This window comes from Lissotriton helveticus, chromosome 1_1 (genome assembly GCF_964261635.1).
Source record: "Lissotriton helveticus chromosome 1_1, aLisHel1.1, whole genome shotgun sequence".
NCBI lineage: Eukaryota > Metazoa > Chordata > Amphibia > Caudata > Salamandridae > Lissotriton > Lissotriton helveticus.
Genome location: NC_136057.1, coordinates 1316272113 through 1316290981, shown reverse-complemented (window position 1 = coordinate 1316290981; position 18869 = coordinate 1316272113). Strand labels below are relative to the sequence as shown.

The following is an 18869-nucleotide window of genomic DNA, read 5'->3' as shown; positions in this document are numbered from 1 at the left end:
ATCCCAATCCTGAAGTCGCACAGGAAGTATCTCCGTTTTACGGTGGGATCGCAACACTACCAGTTTGCGGTCCTTCCTTTTGGGCTTACTACTGCGCCTCGAGTTTTCACCAAGGTGATGGCAGTGGTGGCTACGCATCTCAGAAGATCGGCGATTCCTGTGTTCCCCTATCTGGACGACTGGCTGATCAAAGCGGAGTCGCCGGAGAATGTGCTTCATCATCTGCAAGAGACAACTCAGTTGTTACACAGGTTGGGTTTTTCGATAAATGTACCCAAGTCTCACCTGGTGCCCTCCCAGCGCAACCTGTTCATAGGTGCGGTACTGGACACTACTGTATGTCGTGCATTCCCTCCACCTCAAAGGATTCACGACATACAGGAAATGATTCCTTTATTTTACAATGGAGCGGTTGTTCCAGTCTTGAAGGTCCTTCGTCTGCTCGGTCTGATGGCTTCTTGCATTCTGTTGGTCAATCATGCACGCTGGCACATGAGGGCACTCCAGTGGTGCCTCCGCAGGCAGTGGTATCACAACGGAGATCTCAGGGAGTCAGTGAGGATCTCCAGAGAAACTGCAGCGGATCTGTCTTGGTGGGGCGTGGAAGGCAATCTGTCTCAAGGAAAGCCTTTTCAACTTCCTCCATCGGTGGCCACAGTGATAACGGATGCATCCACTCTAGGGTGGGGCGCTCATCTGGGGGACCTGGAGGTCAAAGGGCTTTGGTCTCCAGAGGAAAGGTTGCTTCATATCACACTTCTAGAATTGCGGGCGATACGTTTGGCGCTCAAGGCCTTCCTCCCTTCCCTTCGGGGTCAGTCGGTTCAAGTCCTGACGGACAACACGACCGCGATGTGGTATGTCAACAAACAGGGAGGAGTAGGGTCACAGTGTCTCTGCAGAGAGGCTCTGCGTCTCTGGTCCTGGGTTCAGGATCATCAGATTTGTCTGATGGCAAATCATCTGGCCGGGGTACTGAACGTTCGTGCAGACAGTCTCAGTCGGCAGTTCTCTGCCGACCACGAGTGGAGGCTTCACCCGGAGGTGGTTCACGACATCTTTCAGATGTGGGGGACTCCTCGGGTGGACCTGTTCGCCACTCGCGAGAATGCTCACTGCCTGTCATTCTGCAGTCTCCAGTTTCCGATGCAAGGAGCCTTGGGGGACGCGTTTCAGTTGAGTTGGAAGAATCAACTCCTTTACGCGTTTCCTCCCATACCCTTGATTCCTCGGGTTCTGAGGAAGATTTGCCAGGACCGGCCCAAGTCATATTGGTCGCCCCGGACTGGCCAAGAAGGGTGTGGTACAAAGACCTTCTCCACCTCTCCTCTCACCCGCCGCTCCGTCTCCCTCACAGGGCAGATCTCCTCTCTCAGATGGAGGGGCAGGTTCTACACCCCCACCTCCAGACATTACACCTTCATGCCTGGAGATTGAACGGGGCAACTTGAATTCTTTTTCTCTCCCTCACGATGTGGTGGATGTCATTCTTTCTGCCAGGCGTGACTCCACTAAGTCCATTTATTCGTATAGGTGGTCTAAATTTGTCTCTTGGTGTAGGGAGAGAGATGTTGACCCTTTGAAGGCTCATTTGTCTGACATTTTGCAGTTTGCTCTTTCTTTGGCGCAGCAAGGATTTGCTGTTGCCACGGTCAAGGGGTATCTTTCGGCTTTGGCGGCTTTTCTTTGTTTGCCGGATCAGCCTTCTCTTTTTAAGTCTCCAGTGGTTTTAAGATTCTTGAAGGGACTCACTAATAGATTCCCTCCTACTCCTTTTGTTATTCCTCATTGGGATTTGAATCTTGTGTTAACCTATTTGATGGGTTCCCCCTTCGAACCCTTACACAAGTGTCCCATGAGGCTTTTGTCTTTCAAGACGGTCTTCTTAGTAGCAATCACCTCGGCAAGGAGGGTGAGTGAGCTTCAGGCTCTTAGTTCCAAACCCCCATTCCTGACCATTCATGCTGAAAGGCTGGTTCTTAGGACCAGGGCTGCTTTTCTGCCTAAGGTGGTAACTCCCTTCCATCTAGGACAATCCATTACCCTTCCTACCTTCTATCCTCCCCCTCACCCTTCCAAGGAGGAGGAGAGACTTCACCGTTTGGACCCTAAGAGGGCGGTGTCTTTTTATCTGGACAGAACTAAAGACTTCCGGATGGATGACCAGCTGTTTGTTGGTTTTGCTGGCTGCAAGAAGGGCAGAGCGGTGGACAAGCGCACACTTTCCAGGTGGATAATCCGGTGCATCAAGATTTGCTACTCCTTGGCGGGTAAGGACCCTCCTGAGGGTATTAGAGCACATTCAACTAGAGCAAAGTCTGCAACATCTGCTTTGTCTAGAGGTGTTCCTGTTGAGGACATTTGTAGGGCTGCGACTTGGGCCTCCCTCCACACTTTCGCGAAGCATTACTGCTTGGATTCCGAGGTGAGGAGGGACGGCCACTTCGCGCGCTCTGTTCTCCAAGATTTCCTGGTATAGCAGAGTGGTCACGCTCCTCCGGGAGTGGGGACTGCTGTGGGACTCTATTCACAAGGTGAGGAATCCACACGGCAGATGTATCTATCAGAAGAACAAGTTACTTACCTTCGGTAACGCTTTTTCTGGTAGATACAATATCTGCCTGTGGATTCCTCACATGCCCACCCGCCTCCCCGTTGTCCACTCTGCTATACCTGGTTTTATTGTTTGTTTATATTTTGGGTTTTGATGCCTTTGCTATGCATTGTGTGCTATTTTGGTTTGTATGTACTGTGTACATTGTATATATGCATATTTACTGTCGTTGATCCGTCCGGGTGCCTCAAAGGCACGGAAAAAAGGGCGGAACTGACGTCATCACGCCGACGTGGGCCTGATAAGGAGTCGGTGACGTGAGACGGAGTCGCGCGCGATGCCGTGCTCCTGTGACGTCGTCCACGCCGGCGTGCTACGAAGAAAAAATTCCGAATGTTGCTGACGCAAGAGGATATTCACAAGGTGAGGAATCCACAGGCAGATATTGTATCTACCAGAAAAAGCGTTACCGAAGGTAAGTAACTTGTTCTTCCGGTCCATGGAAGACATGGCTTGGCAGTTCGGGCTGAACTGTTCCCATGAGGCACAGGGTCAGACTGATTTGCATATAGCCATGTCTGAAATGGGGTGGCTGAGTGGGCTAAAGAATGGTGATGGATTAAACCCAGATCAGTTGACTAGGGGTGAGTGTTTGATTTGCTCAAACGCTCCGTCCATCATCCCCTTTTGTATCGTTTTGTTCGCCCTAAGTGTGGCAGGGTATGCTCAGACGTGAGTCCCTTGCTCACTTGGCCACTGGATTCAAGATAGCCTGGCTGATGAGGATTAGGAATCCGAAAGCGGTCCCAGGATGCTTGTTTCCGGTCCATGGAAGACATGGCTTGGCAGTTCGGGCTGGACTGTTCCCATGAGGCACAGGGTCAGACTGATTTGCATATAGCCATGTCTGAAATGGGGTGGCTGAGTGGGCTAAAGAATGGTGATGGATTAAACCCAGATCAGTTGACTGGGGGTGAGTGTTTGATTTGCTCAAACGCTCCGTCCATCATCCCCTTTTGTATCGCTTTGTTCGCCCTAAGTGTGGCAGGGTATGCTCAGACGTGAGTCCCTTGCTCACTTGGCCACTGGATTCAAGATAGCCTGGCTGATGAGGATTATGAACCCGAAACCGGTCCCAGGATGCTTGTTTCCGGTCCATGGAAGACATGGCTTGGCAGTTCGGGCTGGACTGTTCCCATGAGGCGCAGGGTCAGACTGATTTGCATATAGCCATGTCTGAAATGGGGTGGCTGAGTGGGCTAAAGAATGGTGATGGATTACACCCAGATCAGTTGACTGGGGGTGAGTGTTTGATTTGCTCAAACGCTCCGTCCATCATCCCCTTTTGTATCGCTTTGTATCATTCCCCGTCATCGGAATTGGAGCCTCGGTAATAGAAAAATACCATAGCAGTAGGTACAAAAGTGAAAGACAGGCCTAGGCCTCATTTAATTTTGAAGCCTCTCCGCCTCTTTTTGTAAAAGAGACCAACAAATTTGCAACAACCAATCAGAGTAGCCTCACCCAATAGAACCCTCCTGAGAGAGCCTCAGAGCCTCAGATTTTCTACCGCACGTCGTGCTAAAGAAGTCTCCTCTGAGCTCTGCTCAGATTTCTCTTCAGTTTTGGAATTTTCTTCTTTTTTCTACTCTAATATGTCTGATAAAGAGAAGAAGGCATTATTCAGAGCTTGTGCTACCTGTTCTAAGAAGAGGCTTTACATTGAGGACATGCATACGGACTGTATCTACTGCTTGTACCCGGATCACAAGGCCACAGATTGTAAGATCTGCAGGACTTTCTCAACAAAGACCTTGAGAGACCGGGAAGGCCGCTGGTTACCCTGGTTGCAGAAAATGAAGTCTTGTAAGGAGGTTATATCATCCGACAGTGAGGATTCTTCCTCAGCTTCATCCTCCAGGAGATCCAAGAAAAGGGGTAGGTCCTCCCCTTCAACATCTTCTGAGCCCCCTGTTAAGGCCCTGCAAGTGACCTCTGATAGGTCTGAGAGGCCTAGTCCCAAACAATCTCCTCACCGAGGTGTAAAGGAGAGGCTGAGACGGACTGAGGAGACGCAGTCATCAAAAATGGTATAGAAAACTCCTTCTATTGCTTCTCCACCATCTGATAAGGAGACGGTATTCAAAAAACCTGCTACTGTCCCTCAGGAAGGAAGATCGGAAAAGAAATTTCGTCCTTCGAGGACGAAAATATCTGGTACGTCGACGACGACTTCCAAAATTACCTTGGGTTCTGTTACAGCTCCGTCGACAGGACCGTCGACGGCAGCTTCGTCGACGGCGGCTGCAGTGATATCTTCGTCGTCATTTAAGGTTCCCTTCTCGTCGACGATGGTGCTTACTTCTTCAACGTCGACGATGATAACATCGAAGATAGCGTCGACGGCTACAACATCGACGATGTCAATGACGTCGACGACGACAGCGGTGATGATCATGACGACGAGATTGCCGACGACACCGTCAACTCAGTCCACCGTCGACGAGGTCCATCTCTCCGTCGACGGACTCGTCGGCGGTCCCGCCGCCGACGATCTCGTCGACGATTCAAAAGGTCCACATTTCTATAAAAAGACAGCAGATCACCCCAGAGATTACCTCGCCTCGCAGATTAACACTCTTAAAAACTTTGCTTTTCGAGGAGGAATAAGATGATGAGGATGGCCCTTATGGGGATGCTTAAAGCCCATCCCAACTTCAAGTGAAGTACCATGATTCAGACTCTGAGGACTACTATACGGAGGAATGCCAGTTTGTTCAGCAAGAGAGGCCTCAACAACAACGAGACATGGTGACAATGCCTTCTTCTCTCATAACGGACTTGCAGATGATGCTACAGGACTACAAAAGAAGGTTTCCGTCTCAAGCTTCGGACCAGCAAGCGCAGCTTCTTCCTCCTTCCATTCCTGTTACTCCTCCAGTTCCAGTAACACCTCATGTTTCCCGAGCTTCGGAGCCAGATCCAAAAGAAAGCCATGGGGAGGTTATTGCTATTCAGGATGATGATAACTCAACTGATAACGATCATCAGGTAGATTAAGCCCCTGACCCGGATAGAGATTGGGACGAGTATGTTATTCAGGATCCAGTCTCACCATTGATGGATCCTGCTACGTCTCCTCCAGCAGACATTGGAGATTTCCATAACCTTATGGGGAGAGCGTCCAAGAGATTTGGTCTTCCTATTACTACAGTACAGTCGGACTGTTTCCTTTACGACTTTAAGGAGCCTTACAGAAAATCTATCCGTTCATTTCCGATAGTTGAGCATGTGTGGTCGGAAGGTACTAAAGTAATGCAGAATCTAGCTACGGTCATTCCTGTTCTTCCCCGGCTGGAGAAAAAATATAATGCTCCAGAAAACAGTCCCGCTTGCCTGACTGTTCAACCAAAGCCGGATTCAGTTATTTCCCAGGTGGCGCAAGGAAAGCCCAAGAATCCGTTAGCGCCTCTGACGTCACCGCCGGAAAAAGAAGGGTGCTGGACAATGTGGGAAAAAGGTTCTCCTCAATGGCCAGCCTTCTAGTCCGAGCTACAAATGCTCTTGCAATCTTGGGTAGATATGATCGCCAGATGTGGTGCGATTTGTCCCCATTTGTTGACCAACTTCCGGATGGTGCAAAGGAAGAGGCCAAGAAAATTCTGGAAGAAGGAGAGCGTTCATCTTCAGAGGTGATAGATTGTGCTATGGACATAGCAACCACCGCTTTCCGAGCTCTTGCGGGATCAGCAGTTTTAAGAGGGCCGGCCTGGCTTCGGGCAACCTGGTTTCGCCAAGAAGTCCAAAATAAGATTTGGACTTACCTTACGATGGAGAAATACTTTTTGGTAAGCATATAGATGATGCCCTTCAAGACATCAAGAAGGACACGGATACGGCAAGATCTTTGGGGTCTTTGAATTACCGGAAGGTTCTTTTCAGGGGTGCAAGAGGAAGATGTTTTTCATCTTACAGAGGTGGCAACCAACAGCGCTACTCTTCGTACTCTCAGTCCTCTCAGTCGTACAAACCCCAATACTCACAGCGCCAGGGTCAATCGGCGTCTTTCTCTCGCCAACCATCAAGAGGACGACAGGGACGTCAGTGGAAAGATAAGTCTAAACGACAATAGAGGCTACATGGCTCTGTCTACTGTTCCTCCCCCTCTAGTAACATCAGTGGGGGGCAGGATATCAGAATATCTCCACAACTGGAAAATGATTACATCGGATCGGTGGGTCCTCAACATCGTCCAATTCGGCCACACACTAGAGTTTCAAGAATTTCCAATAGGCTGCATTATCTGTCTTTAAATTCTCTCTTAAGTGTCTGTGCAGTTCTGCATTCTTTGACAACTTATGAGATTATTTTTGATTGCTCCGGGGTCCGCGCACATTGGCGGGACTATTCACTAGATTATGACTATAACAGAGATACCCCTACTACAGAACTGGAGTTACAGGACAGAAACTACTCCTCCCCTTCACCTAACCCATGATTTACCACGTTTGCGCTTTATCCCCAGTTAGTATATAATAGTATTGTATACTTTTTCTAGATTGTCCTGAGCTTTCCATTACATCTGCTATTTTCATAAACTATTGTATACAAAGACAAGCCTTTGAGTTCTAATACAATTATCAATTTTTCATCAGTGGAATTAAGTCTTTGCAATGGTATTGACATACCTCCATTTCTTAAAATTATTGTTTGGCCTTCACTCATGTCTCTTTCACCAATGAAAAAGAGGCCAAGGGCCTCAGACAACCAGTATTCATCACATATCAAATCTGATGGATTTGTGAAAATAAAGTGGATATAAGGAGCACACCTAATTGAGTCTTGTTGTAAATGTTAGGGGTATTTTTTGTTTCCTCCAGCCACCACCTCCTGATACCGCCATCCAGAGGCCAGATCAAGAAACCGAGGAAACATCAATTAAACAGGTTAGCATATTCAGCCTGTTGAAATGCATTTGTGCAAATCTTAAAGATATCATGTTGGGCACTATGGCACTAATGCTTATCACACAAAGAGAGAGGTAGATTCCCATTTCGACCATCATCCTACACAGAAAAGGACCTTGGTTCCCTTGGTTCCTTTGTTACATTCTTCATTGTATGGACCTTCTAGGCTTTGCTGATGCACACAATTCAGAGCATAGAGACCTTTGCCTTGTGTATTAGCTTTGGTACACAATAAAAACTGTCCCAGACTATTCCCTTTGTCTTATCTATTTACATCTCAATGCTGTGGTGTGGTCAGTCTTTATCCACTGTTTCACTACTGCTCCCACAGTGCAGTCCAACCCTGATATATAAGGTTCCATCTGTCAGATGTAATTTTTCGTCTTTTTCTACACGTGGCCTTTCAGATACATTGTCATACTCTGAGCTGCTGTTCTATGATTTGTGGATATGTATTTGCTGTTCCATGAAGTCAGTTTCTGATAGATACATCTGCCGTGTGGATTCCTCACCTTGTGAATATCCCCTTGCGTCAGCAACATTCGGAAATTCTTTTTGTAGCCTCGCGCCAACGTGGATTCGGACGTCATAGAGACACGACATCGCTCGCGACTCGCTGACGTCACCGACGCCTATAACAGGCCCACGCCGGCGTGATGACATCAGTTCCCTTTTTTCCGCGTCGTCGACGCTAACGGTTTCGGAATACTCTGTAGCTTTACTGGTGACTTTGTTACTATTTTTCTTAGATTCTCCATTCTCTGCCCTTTTTCTTCGATTGTGATGTCGACAAAGAAAACAGGTTTTAAGCCTTGTAGAGAATGTGGAAAGATGATGTCCGTTACGGACCCACACCAAGACTGCATTTGGTGTCTGAGCTCTGACCACGACGTGGATGGGTGTTCATCGTGTCAGAAAATGAATCCGAAGGCTCTACGAGAAAGGGAGTCAAACTTCTTGTGGCTAAGCTGAAGGCGAGTAAAGTTAGAAGATCTTCAAAACACTCGAAGAGATCGAAGTCGAGGTCCAGGTCGAGATCTCGTGAGGCGTCGGTCTCGAAGTCTTCATCTGATCATGCTTCCGGCTCTCGTAGAAAACATAAGAAGAGGAGACATGAGTCCCGATGTCATTCGGATGATAGGTCTGGCTCAAGATCGAAATCTCCAAAGAAAATGAAGTCGAAGGTAATTCCTCCACAAGTGTCGGATCAGGAAGGTGAGGCCTCACCTTCGGAGTCGATAGTCCATTCTCCGACTCCGGTTCCGGATCCGACTCCGGCTCCGTCTCCATCTTCGAATCCGGAGGACGCCGATGGAGTTCCTGTTGAAGAGGAGACTTCGAATCCTGTTAATTTAACAGATTCTAATCTGCCTTGAGGTCAACCTGAGCATCCACCATTTCCAGCTCCAGGTCAGGACCCTTCTGCGTTTCTAAACGCGATGTATGGTGTTTTCTCAAGATCATGGCACCCCTCTGGAGCACCTTCGGGTCCCATGGGTCCAATGGCTTTTAATTTGGGTGTACCTCACTCATATGCTCCGGCACCTTTCATGCCATATATGCCAGCCCCGACCCCGCTGTGGCAGTACCAGGCTCCACCGAGGTCGACGCCGATATCGACGCCGGCTCGACCGAAGTTGACGACTCCGGCTCCGGCGTCGCCGGCTCCAAGCAAGTCTATGGAACATCCTTCCAAGCCTTCGGATTTGATTCCGACGTCGGCTCCGGCGCCGTCGGATTCGACATTGGATCCGGCTGCACTTCGAGTTAAACTGAGGTCTAGGAGAGAGGCTCAACGAGATTTTGTGAGTCTCATTCAGACTTGGAAGAAGGCGAGCTGGATGGGAATGATTTCGAGGACCTGGCAGAGGCGAGTGGTCTTGAATTTTCTCCAGAATGGGCTTTACCTTCGGGGTCTGATACACCCTCTAGAGATGTTCAGCCATACCACGTTGTTATGAAGAAGGCAGCAGGACTTTTAGGTTTGACTTTACCTACTGTCGAATTTAAGTCAAATTTACTGACAGGTTCTTCATCCTCCGAACTCAGCGGTGGAACCTTTACTACCATTTAATGATGCTTTAACAGAGCCCATTATGGAAGTATGGAAGAAACCTTTTTCTGCTCCTGCAGTTCAAAAAGTGTGGCTAGGAGGTATAGAGTGGCTCCTGAAGATCCTGCCTTCTTATCATCTCACCCTTCTCCTGAGAGCTTGGTGATTCAGGCTGCTTGTTCTAAGAAGTCGGTTGGTGCTTTTCCGCAGGTGCCTGGCGACAAAGAGGCCAGGAAACAGGATCAAGTCGCCAAAAAGACTTTTTCTTCTGCTAGTATGGCATTAAAATCATCTAATGCCACTTGCCTTATGGGTAGATATGTACATGCACTTATGGACTCTATGCGTTCATTGATCCCTAAGGTTCCGGAGGATAGCAGAAAAGACTTTGAGGAAGTTTTATCTGACTCTCAAGCGGCAGCCCGTCAGGTCATACAAAGCGGCCTCGATACTGCTGATTCGGTGGCAAGAATCATGGGCACAGCGGTTGCCACAAGGCGTTCGGCTTGGTTGAAGTCATCTGATTTTTCAGCTGATGTGCAGTCTGCTTTATTGGATTTGCCTTTCGATGGTGAAGGACTTTTTGGAAAGAAAGCAGACACGGCCTTGGAGAGATTCAAGGATAGCAGAGCAACCGCTAGATCTCTTGGCCTTCAGATCAGAGGTTCTACAACCAGGAAATTCAGAGGGTTTGGTCGCTCTTCCTTTCGTTCATATAGACAAGGTCAGCAGCAGCAGCAACAACAGCAGCAGCAGCAAAATACCTTGTATAGGTCATACAGGGGAAAGCAGAGAGCACGTCCTCGAGGACGTCAAGCCTCTTCCTCCTCCACCTCCTCCAACCCCCCAGCCACGGAAAAGAAGCCCTAGATCCGCCATTCAGGATCATGTGGGTCCGGTGGGGGGTCGGCTTACCCACTTTCTACGGGATTGGGAATCGGTTACATCAGATCTTTGGGTTCTCAATCTCGTAGAAAAGGGGTATGCCCTTCCCTTTCGGGAATTCCCTCCAAATTACCCTCCTTGTCAGGGATATTGCTCAGAGGAACACCTGTTACTCCTTCAGGAGGAAGTTCAAACTTTATTGAGAAAAGGTGCGATAGAGGTGGTTCCGGAGCAGGAAAGGGGTCAGGGATGCTACTCCCGGTATTTCCTGATACCCAAGAAGGATGGCAGGCTTCGTCCAATCCTGGATCTCAGGATCTTGAATTTTTATCTAAAGCAGGAGAAATTCAAGATGCTCACCCTTGCTCAGGTTCTTCAGGCTCTGCTGGAAGAAGACTGGATGGTGTCCCTCGACTTGCAGGATGCGTATTTTCATATCCCAATCCTGAAGTCGCACAAGAAGTATCTCCGTTTTACGGTGGGATCGCAGCACTATCAGTTTGCGGTCCTTCCGTTTGGTCTTACTACAGCACCTCGAGTCTTCACCAAGGTGATGGCAGTGATGGCGGCGCATCTCAGAAGATCAGGGATTCCTGTATTCCCTTATTTGGACGACTGGCTGATCAAGGCAGAGTCGTCAGAGAGAGTGCTCCATCATCTGCAGGAGACAACCCAGTTGTTGTACAGGTTGGGTTTTTCGATAAATGTACCCAAGTCTCACCTGGTGCCCTCCCAGCGCAACCTGTTCATAGGTGCTGTACTGGACACAACTGTATGTCGTGCATTCCCTCCCCTTCAAAGGATTCACGACATACAGGAAATGATTCCTTTATTTTACAATGGAGCGGTCGTTCCAGTCCTGAAGGTCCTTCGCCTGCTCGGTCTGATGGCTTCATGCATTCTGTTGGTCAACCATGCACGCTGGCACATGAGGGCGCTCCAGTGGTGCCTCCGCAGGCAGTGGTATCAGCACAACGGAGATCTCAGGGAGTCAGTGAGGATCTCCAGAGAAGCTGCGGCGGATCTGTCTTGGTGGGGCGTGGAAGGCAACCTGTCTCAGGGGAAGCCTTTTCAGCTGCCTCCTCCGGTGGCCACAGTGATAACGGATGCATCCACTCTAGGGTGGGGTGCTCATCTGGGGGATCTGGAGGTCAAAGGTCTTTGGTCTCCAGAGGAAAGGTTGCTTCACATCAACCTTCTAGAATTGCGGGCGATACGTTTGGCGCTCAAGGCCTTCCTCCCTTCCCTTCGCGGTTGTTCGGTTCAAGTCCTGACGGACAACACGACCGCGATGTGGTATATCAACAAACAGGGAGGAGTGGGGTCGCAGTGTCTCTGCAGAGAGGCTCTGCGTCTCTGGTCCTGGGTTCAGGACCATCAGATTTGTCTGATGGCAAATCATCTGGCCGGGGTTCTGAACGTTCGTGCAGACAGTCTCAGTCGGCAGTTCTCTGCCGACCACGAGTGGAGGCTTCACCCAGAGGTAGTTCACGACATCTTTCGGATGTGGGGGACTCCTCGGGTGGACCTGTTCGCCACTCGCGAGAATGCTCACTGCCTGTCGTTCTGCAGTCTCCAGTTTCCGATGCAAGGAGCTTTGGGGATGCGTTTCAGTTGAGTTGGAGAAATCAACTCCTTTACGCGTTTCCTCTCATACCTTTGATTCCTCGGGTTCTGAGGAAGATTCGCCAAGACCGGGCCCAAGTCATATTGGTCGCCCCGGACTGGCCAAGAAGGGTGTGGTATACAGATCTTCTCCACCTCTCCTCTCACCCGCCGCTCCATCTCCCTCTCAGGGCAGACCTCCTCTCTCAGATGGAGGGGCAGGTTCTACACCCCCACCTCCAGACATTACACCTTCATGCCTGGAGATTGAACGGGGCAACCTGAATTCCTTTTCCCTCCCGCCTGACGTTGTGGATGTCATCTTGTCAGCCAGGCGTGACTCCACTAAGTCCATTTATTTTTATAGATGGTCAAAATTTGTCATGTGGTGTGGGGAAAAGTCTATTGACCCTTTGAGAGCCCATTTGTCTGATGTTCTCCAGTTTGCCCTTTACCTGGTGCAACAGGGGCTTGCTGGTGCCACAGTGAAGGGCTATATTTCTGCCCTGTTGGCATTTCTCTGCTTGCCTGACCAGCCATCTCTTTTTAAGTCTCCTGTGGTTTTAAGATTTTTGAAGGGCCTCACAAATAAGTTCCCTCCTTCTCCTTTCATTGTGCCTCAGTGGGACTTAAATCTTGTCTTGACTTTTCTGATGGGTGCTCCCTTTGAGCCTCTTCACAAATGTCCCATGAGACTTCTTACTCTTAAAACAGTCTTCCTCGTTGCAATAACCTCGGCAAGGAGGGTAAGTGAGCTTCAAGCTCTTAGTTTCAAGCCCCCTTTCTTGACCATTCATGCTGATCGAATGGTTCTTAGGACCAGGGCTGCTTTTCTTCCTAAGGTGGTAACTCCTTTCCATTTAGGACAGTCCATTACCCTACCTACCTTCTATCCTCCCCCTCACCCTTCTAAGGAGGAAGAGAGACTACACCGTCTGGACCCCAAATGGGCAGTGTCTTTTTACTTGGACAGATCTAAAGACTTTCGTTTGGATGACCAGCTCTTCATTGGGTTTGCTGGCTGCAAGAAAGGAAGAGCGGTCCATAAAAGAACCTTGTCGAGATGGATCATCCTCTGCATTAAGATCTGCTACTCTTTGGCCGGTAAGGAACCTCCAGAGGGTATAAGGGCTCATTCAACTAGAGCTAAATCTTCGACCTCAGCATTGGCTAGAGGTGTGCCTGTTGAGGATATATGTAGAGCGGCAACTTGGTCTTCCCTCCACACTTTCGCGAAGCATTACTGCTTGGATTCCGAAGTGAGGAGGGACGGCCACTTTGCGCGTTCTGTCCTTCAGGATTTCCTGGTTTAGAAGAGTAGACACCCTCCTCCGGGAGTAGGGACTGCTGTGGGACTCTATGCACAAGGTGAGGAATCCACACGGCAGATGTATCTATCAGAAGAACAAGTTACTTACCTTCGGTAACGCTTTTTCTGGTAGATACAATATCTGCCTGTGGATTCCTCACTGACCCACCCGCCTCCCCGTTGTCCACTCTTCTATACCAGAGTTACTGTAATGTAATGTATATATATTTTGCTGTCATGGAAATGTTTCTATTGCTTTCCTGCATTTGCTTTACACTGTGTGTTTTGCCCTTACTATTGTGTACTGTGTATACTGTATACCTTTCTACTGTCATTGGTCCGTCCGTGTGCCTCGATGGCACGGAAAAAAGGGCGGAACTGATGTCATCACGCCGGCGTGGGCCTGTTATAGGCGTCGGTGACGTCAGCGGAGTCGCGAGCGATGTCGTGTCTCTATGACATCCGAGTCCACGTCGGCGCGAGGCTACAAAAAAAATTCCGAATGTTGCTGACGCAAGGGGATATTCACAAGGTGAGGAATCCACAGGCAGATATTGTATCTACCAGAAAAAGCGTTACCGAAGGTAAGTAACTTGTTCTTCAGGTATTTTGTCGCAGAAAAAACGGAGACTTCCATATTCATAGGCCCTCATTATGTGGAATGAGTTAATATTGCTGTTCAGTGCTCATACTTACACCTTCCGACCCATTTGGAGAGTCACAAAAATAAGTAACAGTACCATGAGTTAGTAATAGGATTCCCACACATTGTATTTAAGGTATTAACACAATTTGTAGCTTAGACTGGGGTGCACAAAACAGAAATAGTGTTTCGACAGGTTTTTATGACATTTGCATGAGTAGTGTGTTAACGTAAAAATGTAAAAGACAGGAGTGTATTCTACTGGAATATTTTAAGGTGACTAAATGAACGATCAAAGTGTGTAATGATTACTGTTTGGTTGATAAAAGAATTAGATTTTACATGTTGCAATGCTGTATTACTTTGTCATAAATGCAGTCTAAGCCCCTTACATCACACTTAACACTGCTTTTACGTGGATCTGGCCTTATCTAAATAAAGGTGTCACTGCAGTCATGTGTTTTATAGAGACTATGATTGCACTTGTGAAAACTCTACATTCATTTTCATAGTTTGTCATTCATAACAATTCTTTCTGACATTTTCTGTTGCCTTTAGAGTCCACCTCCTAGCGCAGTGGATGGTGAAAAGGGCACAAAAGACGCAGTAAGTAGTTTTATTCTCAGATATATACTGCTCTTATGATAACAGTCTAAAACGTTTCCAGTTCTTTGAAACTAAATTGCATCAGCTTAGACTTCCTAAAAGTAGAATTATTGTATAGAATTGTTCATATTGTTAAGTATTTCCAGTTAAAAAGAGACTCAATGTAATTCATGCTCATTTTCTTCCTCTTCGCATCCTAAAAGACGCTGACTACTTTAGCTCTTAATTCCAAATCTCTCTATCTCTACCTCTTTACTTGTCTATTTTATCATCGCATCCTTTTCTAGAAATCTGTTATTTTCAACAAAGATTTATATACTGTAGTATACAAAAAGTGATGGATAGAACGTTTGAACTAATTTCAGCTATTGTTAATTGCCCCAGGATTGGACTTTCATAGATACCCATGCTTTGTATCATTCCCCGGTACAAAAGGGGGTGGTGATGGACGGAGCATCAGAACCAATCAAACACTCACACCCAGTCGAAAGATCTGGGTTTGATCCATCACCGTTCTTTAGCCCACTCTGCCACCCCAGTTCAGACATGGCTATATGCAAATCAGTCTGACCCTGTGCCTCATGGGAACAGTCCAGCCCGAACTGCCAAGCCATGCCTTCCCTGGACCAGAAACAAGCTTCCAAAGACCGGTTTCTGGCATTGCAGCCGTCTTCAGCCCGGCTTGCTTGAACCCAGTGGCAAAGTGAGCAAGGGACTCACGTCTGAGCATACCCTGCCACACTTATTGCGGCCCAAGCGGTACAAAAGGGGGTGGTGATGGACAGAGCATCAGAACCAATCAAACACTCACACCCAGTCAAAAGATCTGGGTTTGATCCATCACCGTTCTTTAGCCCACTCTGCCACCCCAGTTCAGATATGGCTATATGCAAATCAGTCTGACCCTGTGCCTCATTGGAACAGTCCAGCCCGAACTGCCAAGCCATGCCTTCCCTGGACCAGAAACAAGCTTCCGAGGACCGGTTTCTGGCCTTGCAGCCGTCTTCAGCCCGGCTTGCTTGAATCCAGTGGCAAAGTGTGCAAGGGACTCACGTCTGAGCATACCCTGCCACACTTATTGCGGCCAATGCGGTACAAAAGGGGGTGGTGATGGACGGAGCATCAGACCAATCAAACACTCACACCCAGTCAAAAGATCTGGGTTTGATCCATCACCGTTCTTTAGCCCATTCTGCCACCCCAGTTCAGACATGGCTATATGCAAATCAGTCTGACCCTGTGCCTCATGGGAACAGTCAAGCCCGAACTGCCAAGCCATGCCTTCCCTGGACCGGAAACAAGCTTCCGAGGACCGGTTTCTGGCATTGCAGCCGTCTTCAGCCCGGCTTGCTTGAATCCAGTGGCAAAGTGAGCAAGGGACTCTCGTCTGAGCATACCCTGCCACACTTATTGCGGCCAAAGCGGTACAAAAGGGGGTGGTGATGGACGGAGCATCAGAACCAATCAAACACTCACACCCAGTCAAAAGATCTGGGTTTGATCCATCACCGTTCTTTAGCCCACTCTGCCACCCCAGTTCAGACATGGTTATATGCAAATCAGTCTGACCCTGTGCCTCATGGGAACAGTCCAGCCCGAACTGCCAAGCCATGCCTTCTCTGGACCGGAAACAAGCTTCCGAGGACCGGTTTCTGGCATTGCAGCCATCTTCAGCCCGGCTTGCTTGAATCCAGTGGCAAAGTGAGCAAGGGACTCACGTCTGAGCATACCCTGCCACACTTATTGCGGCCAAAGCGGTACAAAAGGGGGTGGTGATGGACGGAGCATCAGAACCAATCAAACACTCACACCCAGTCAAAAGATCTGGGTTTGATCCATCACTGTTCTTTAGCCCACTCTGCCACCCCAGTTCAGACATGGCTATATGCAAATCAGTCTGACCCTGTGCCTCATGGGAACAGTCCAGCCCGAACTTCCAAGCCATGCCTTCCCTGGACCGGAAACAAACTTCCGAGGACCGGTTTCTGGCATTGCAGCCGTCTTCAGCCCGGCTTGCTTGAATCCAGTGGCAAAGTGAGCAAAGGACTTACGTCTGAGCATACCCTGCCACACTTATTGCGGCCAAAGCGGCTGATGAGGATTATGAATCGGAAACCGGTCCCAGGATGCTTGTTTACGGTCCATGGAAGACATGGCTTGGCAGTTCGGGCTGGACTGTTCCCATGAGGCACAGGGTCAGACTGATTTGCATATAGCCATGTCTGAAATGGGGTGGCTGAGTGGGCTAAAGAATGGTGATGGATTAAACCCAGATCAGTTGACTGGGGGTGAGTGTTTGATTTGCTCAAACGCTCAGTCCATCATCCCCTTTTGTATCGTTTTGTTCGCCCTAAGTGTGGCAGGGTATGCTCAGACGTGAGTCCCTTGCTCACTTGGCCACTGGATTCAAGATAGCCTGGCTGATGAGGATTATGAATCCGAAACCGGTCCCAGGATGCTTGTTCCGGTCCATGGAAGACATGGCTTGGCAGTTCGGGCTGGACTGTTCCCATGAGGCACAGGGTCAGACTGATTTGCATATAGCCATGTCTGAAATGGGGTGGCTGAGTGGGCTAAAGAATGGTGATTGATTAAACCCAGATCAGTTGACTGCGGGTGGGTGTTTGATTTTCTCAAACGCTCCGTCCATCATCCCATTTTGTATTGCTTTGTTCGCCCTAAGTGTGGCAGGGTATGCTCAGACGTGAGTCCCTTGCTCCCTTGGCCACTGGATTCAAGATAGCCTGGCTGATGAGGATTATGAATCCGAAACCGGTCCCAGGATGCTTGTTTCCGGTCCATGGAAGACATGGCTTGGCAGTTCGGGCTGGACTGTTCCCATGAGGCGCAGGGTCAGACTGATTTACATCTAGCCATGTCTGAAAGGGGGTGGCTGAGTGGGCTAAAGAATGGTGATGGATTAAACCCAGATCAGTTGACTGGGGGTGAGTGTTTGATTTGCTCAAACGCTCCGTCGATCATCCCCTTTTGTATCGCTTTGTTCGCCCTAAGTGTGGCAGGGTATGCTCAGACGTGAGTCCCTTGCCTACTTGGCCACTGGATTCAAGATAGCCTGGCTGATGAGGATTATGAATCCGAAACCGGTCCCAGGATGCTTGTTTCCGGTCCATGGAAGACATGGCTTGGCAATTCGGGCTGGACTGTTCCCATGAGGCACAGGGTCAGACTGATTTGCATATAGCCATGTCTGAAATGGGGTGGCTGAGTGGGCTAAAGAATGGTCATGGATTAAACCCAGATCAGTTGACTGGGGGTGAGTGTTTGATTTGCTCAAACGCTCCGTGCATCATCCCCTTTTGTATCGCTTTGTTCGCCCTAAGTGTGGCAGGGTATGCTCAGACGTGAGTCCCTTGCTCACTTGGCCACTGAATTCAAGATAGCCTGGCTGATGAGGATTATGAATCTGAAACCGGTCCCAGGATGCTTGTTTCCGGTCCATGGAAGACATGGCTTGGTAGTTCGGGCTGGACTGTTCCCATGAAGCACAGGGTCAGACTGATTTGCATATAGCCATGTCTGAAATGGGGTGGCTGAGTGGGCTAAAGAATGGTGATGGATTAAACCCAGATCAGTTGACTGGGGGTGAGTGTTTCATTTGCTCAAACGCTCCGTCCATCATCCCCTTTTGTATCGCTTTGTATCATTCCCCGTCATCGCAATTGGAGCCTCGGTAATAGAAAAATACCATAGCAGTAGGTACAAAAGTGAAAGACAGGCCTAGGCCTCATCTAATTTTGTAGCCTCTCCGCCTCTTTTTGTAAAAGAGACCAACAAATTTGCAACAACCAATCAGAGTAGCCTCACCCAATAGAACCCTCCTGAGAGAGCCTCAGATTTTCTACCGCACGTCGTGCTAAAGAAGTCTCCTCTGAGCTCTGCTCAGAATTCTCTTCAGTTTTGGAATTTTCTTCTTTTTTCTACTCTAATATGTCTGATAAAGAGAAGAAGGCATTATTCAGAGCTTGTGCTACCTGTTCTAAGAAGAGGCTTTACATTGAGGACAAGCATAAGGACTGTATCTACTGCTTGTACCCGGATCACAAGGCCACAGATTGTAAGATCTCTACAAAGACCTTGAGAGACCGGGAAGGCCGCTGGTTACCCTGGTTGCAGAAAATGAAGTCTTGTAAGGAGGTTATATCATCCGACAGTGAGGATTCTTCCTCAGCTTCATCCTCCAGGAGATCCAAGAAAAGGGGTAGGTCCTCCCCTTCAACATCTTCTGA

At 48.6% G+C, this 18869-nt stretch overlaps 1 protein-coding gene across 17 annotated transcripts in view; it reads left to right on the top strand.

Annotated features, from left to right (window-relative positions):
* LOC144823305 (uncharacterized) overlaps window positions 1-18869 on the top strand; it is a 559034-nt gene that overhangs the window by 240907 nt on the left and 299258 nt on the right. For 15 of the 17 annotated variants that reach the window (XM_078681830.1, XM_078681822.1, XM_078681741.1 and 12 more), the window contains 2 exons: window positions 7435-7500; window positions 14575-14622. In XM_078681830.1, the coding sequence (XP_078537956.1) occupies window positions 7435-7500; window positions 14575-14622 (114 nt within the window). The remainder of the gene's footprint in view (window positions 1-7434; window positions 7501-14574; window positions 14623-18869) is intronic. The other 2 variants (XM_078681801.1, XM_078681759.1) reach the window with 1 other exon arrangement.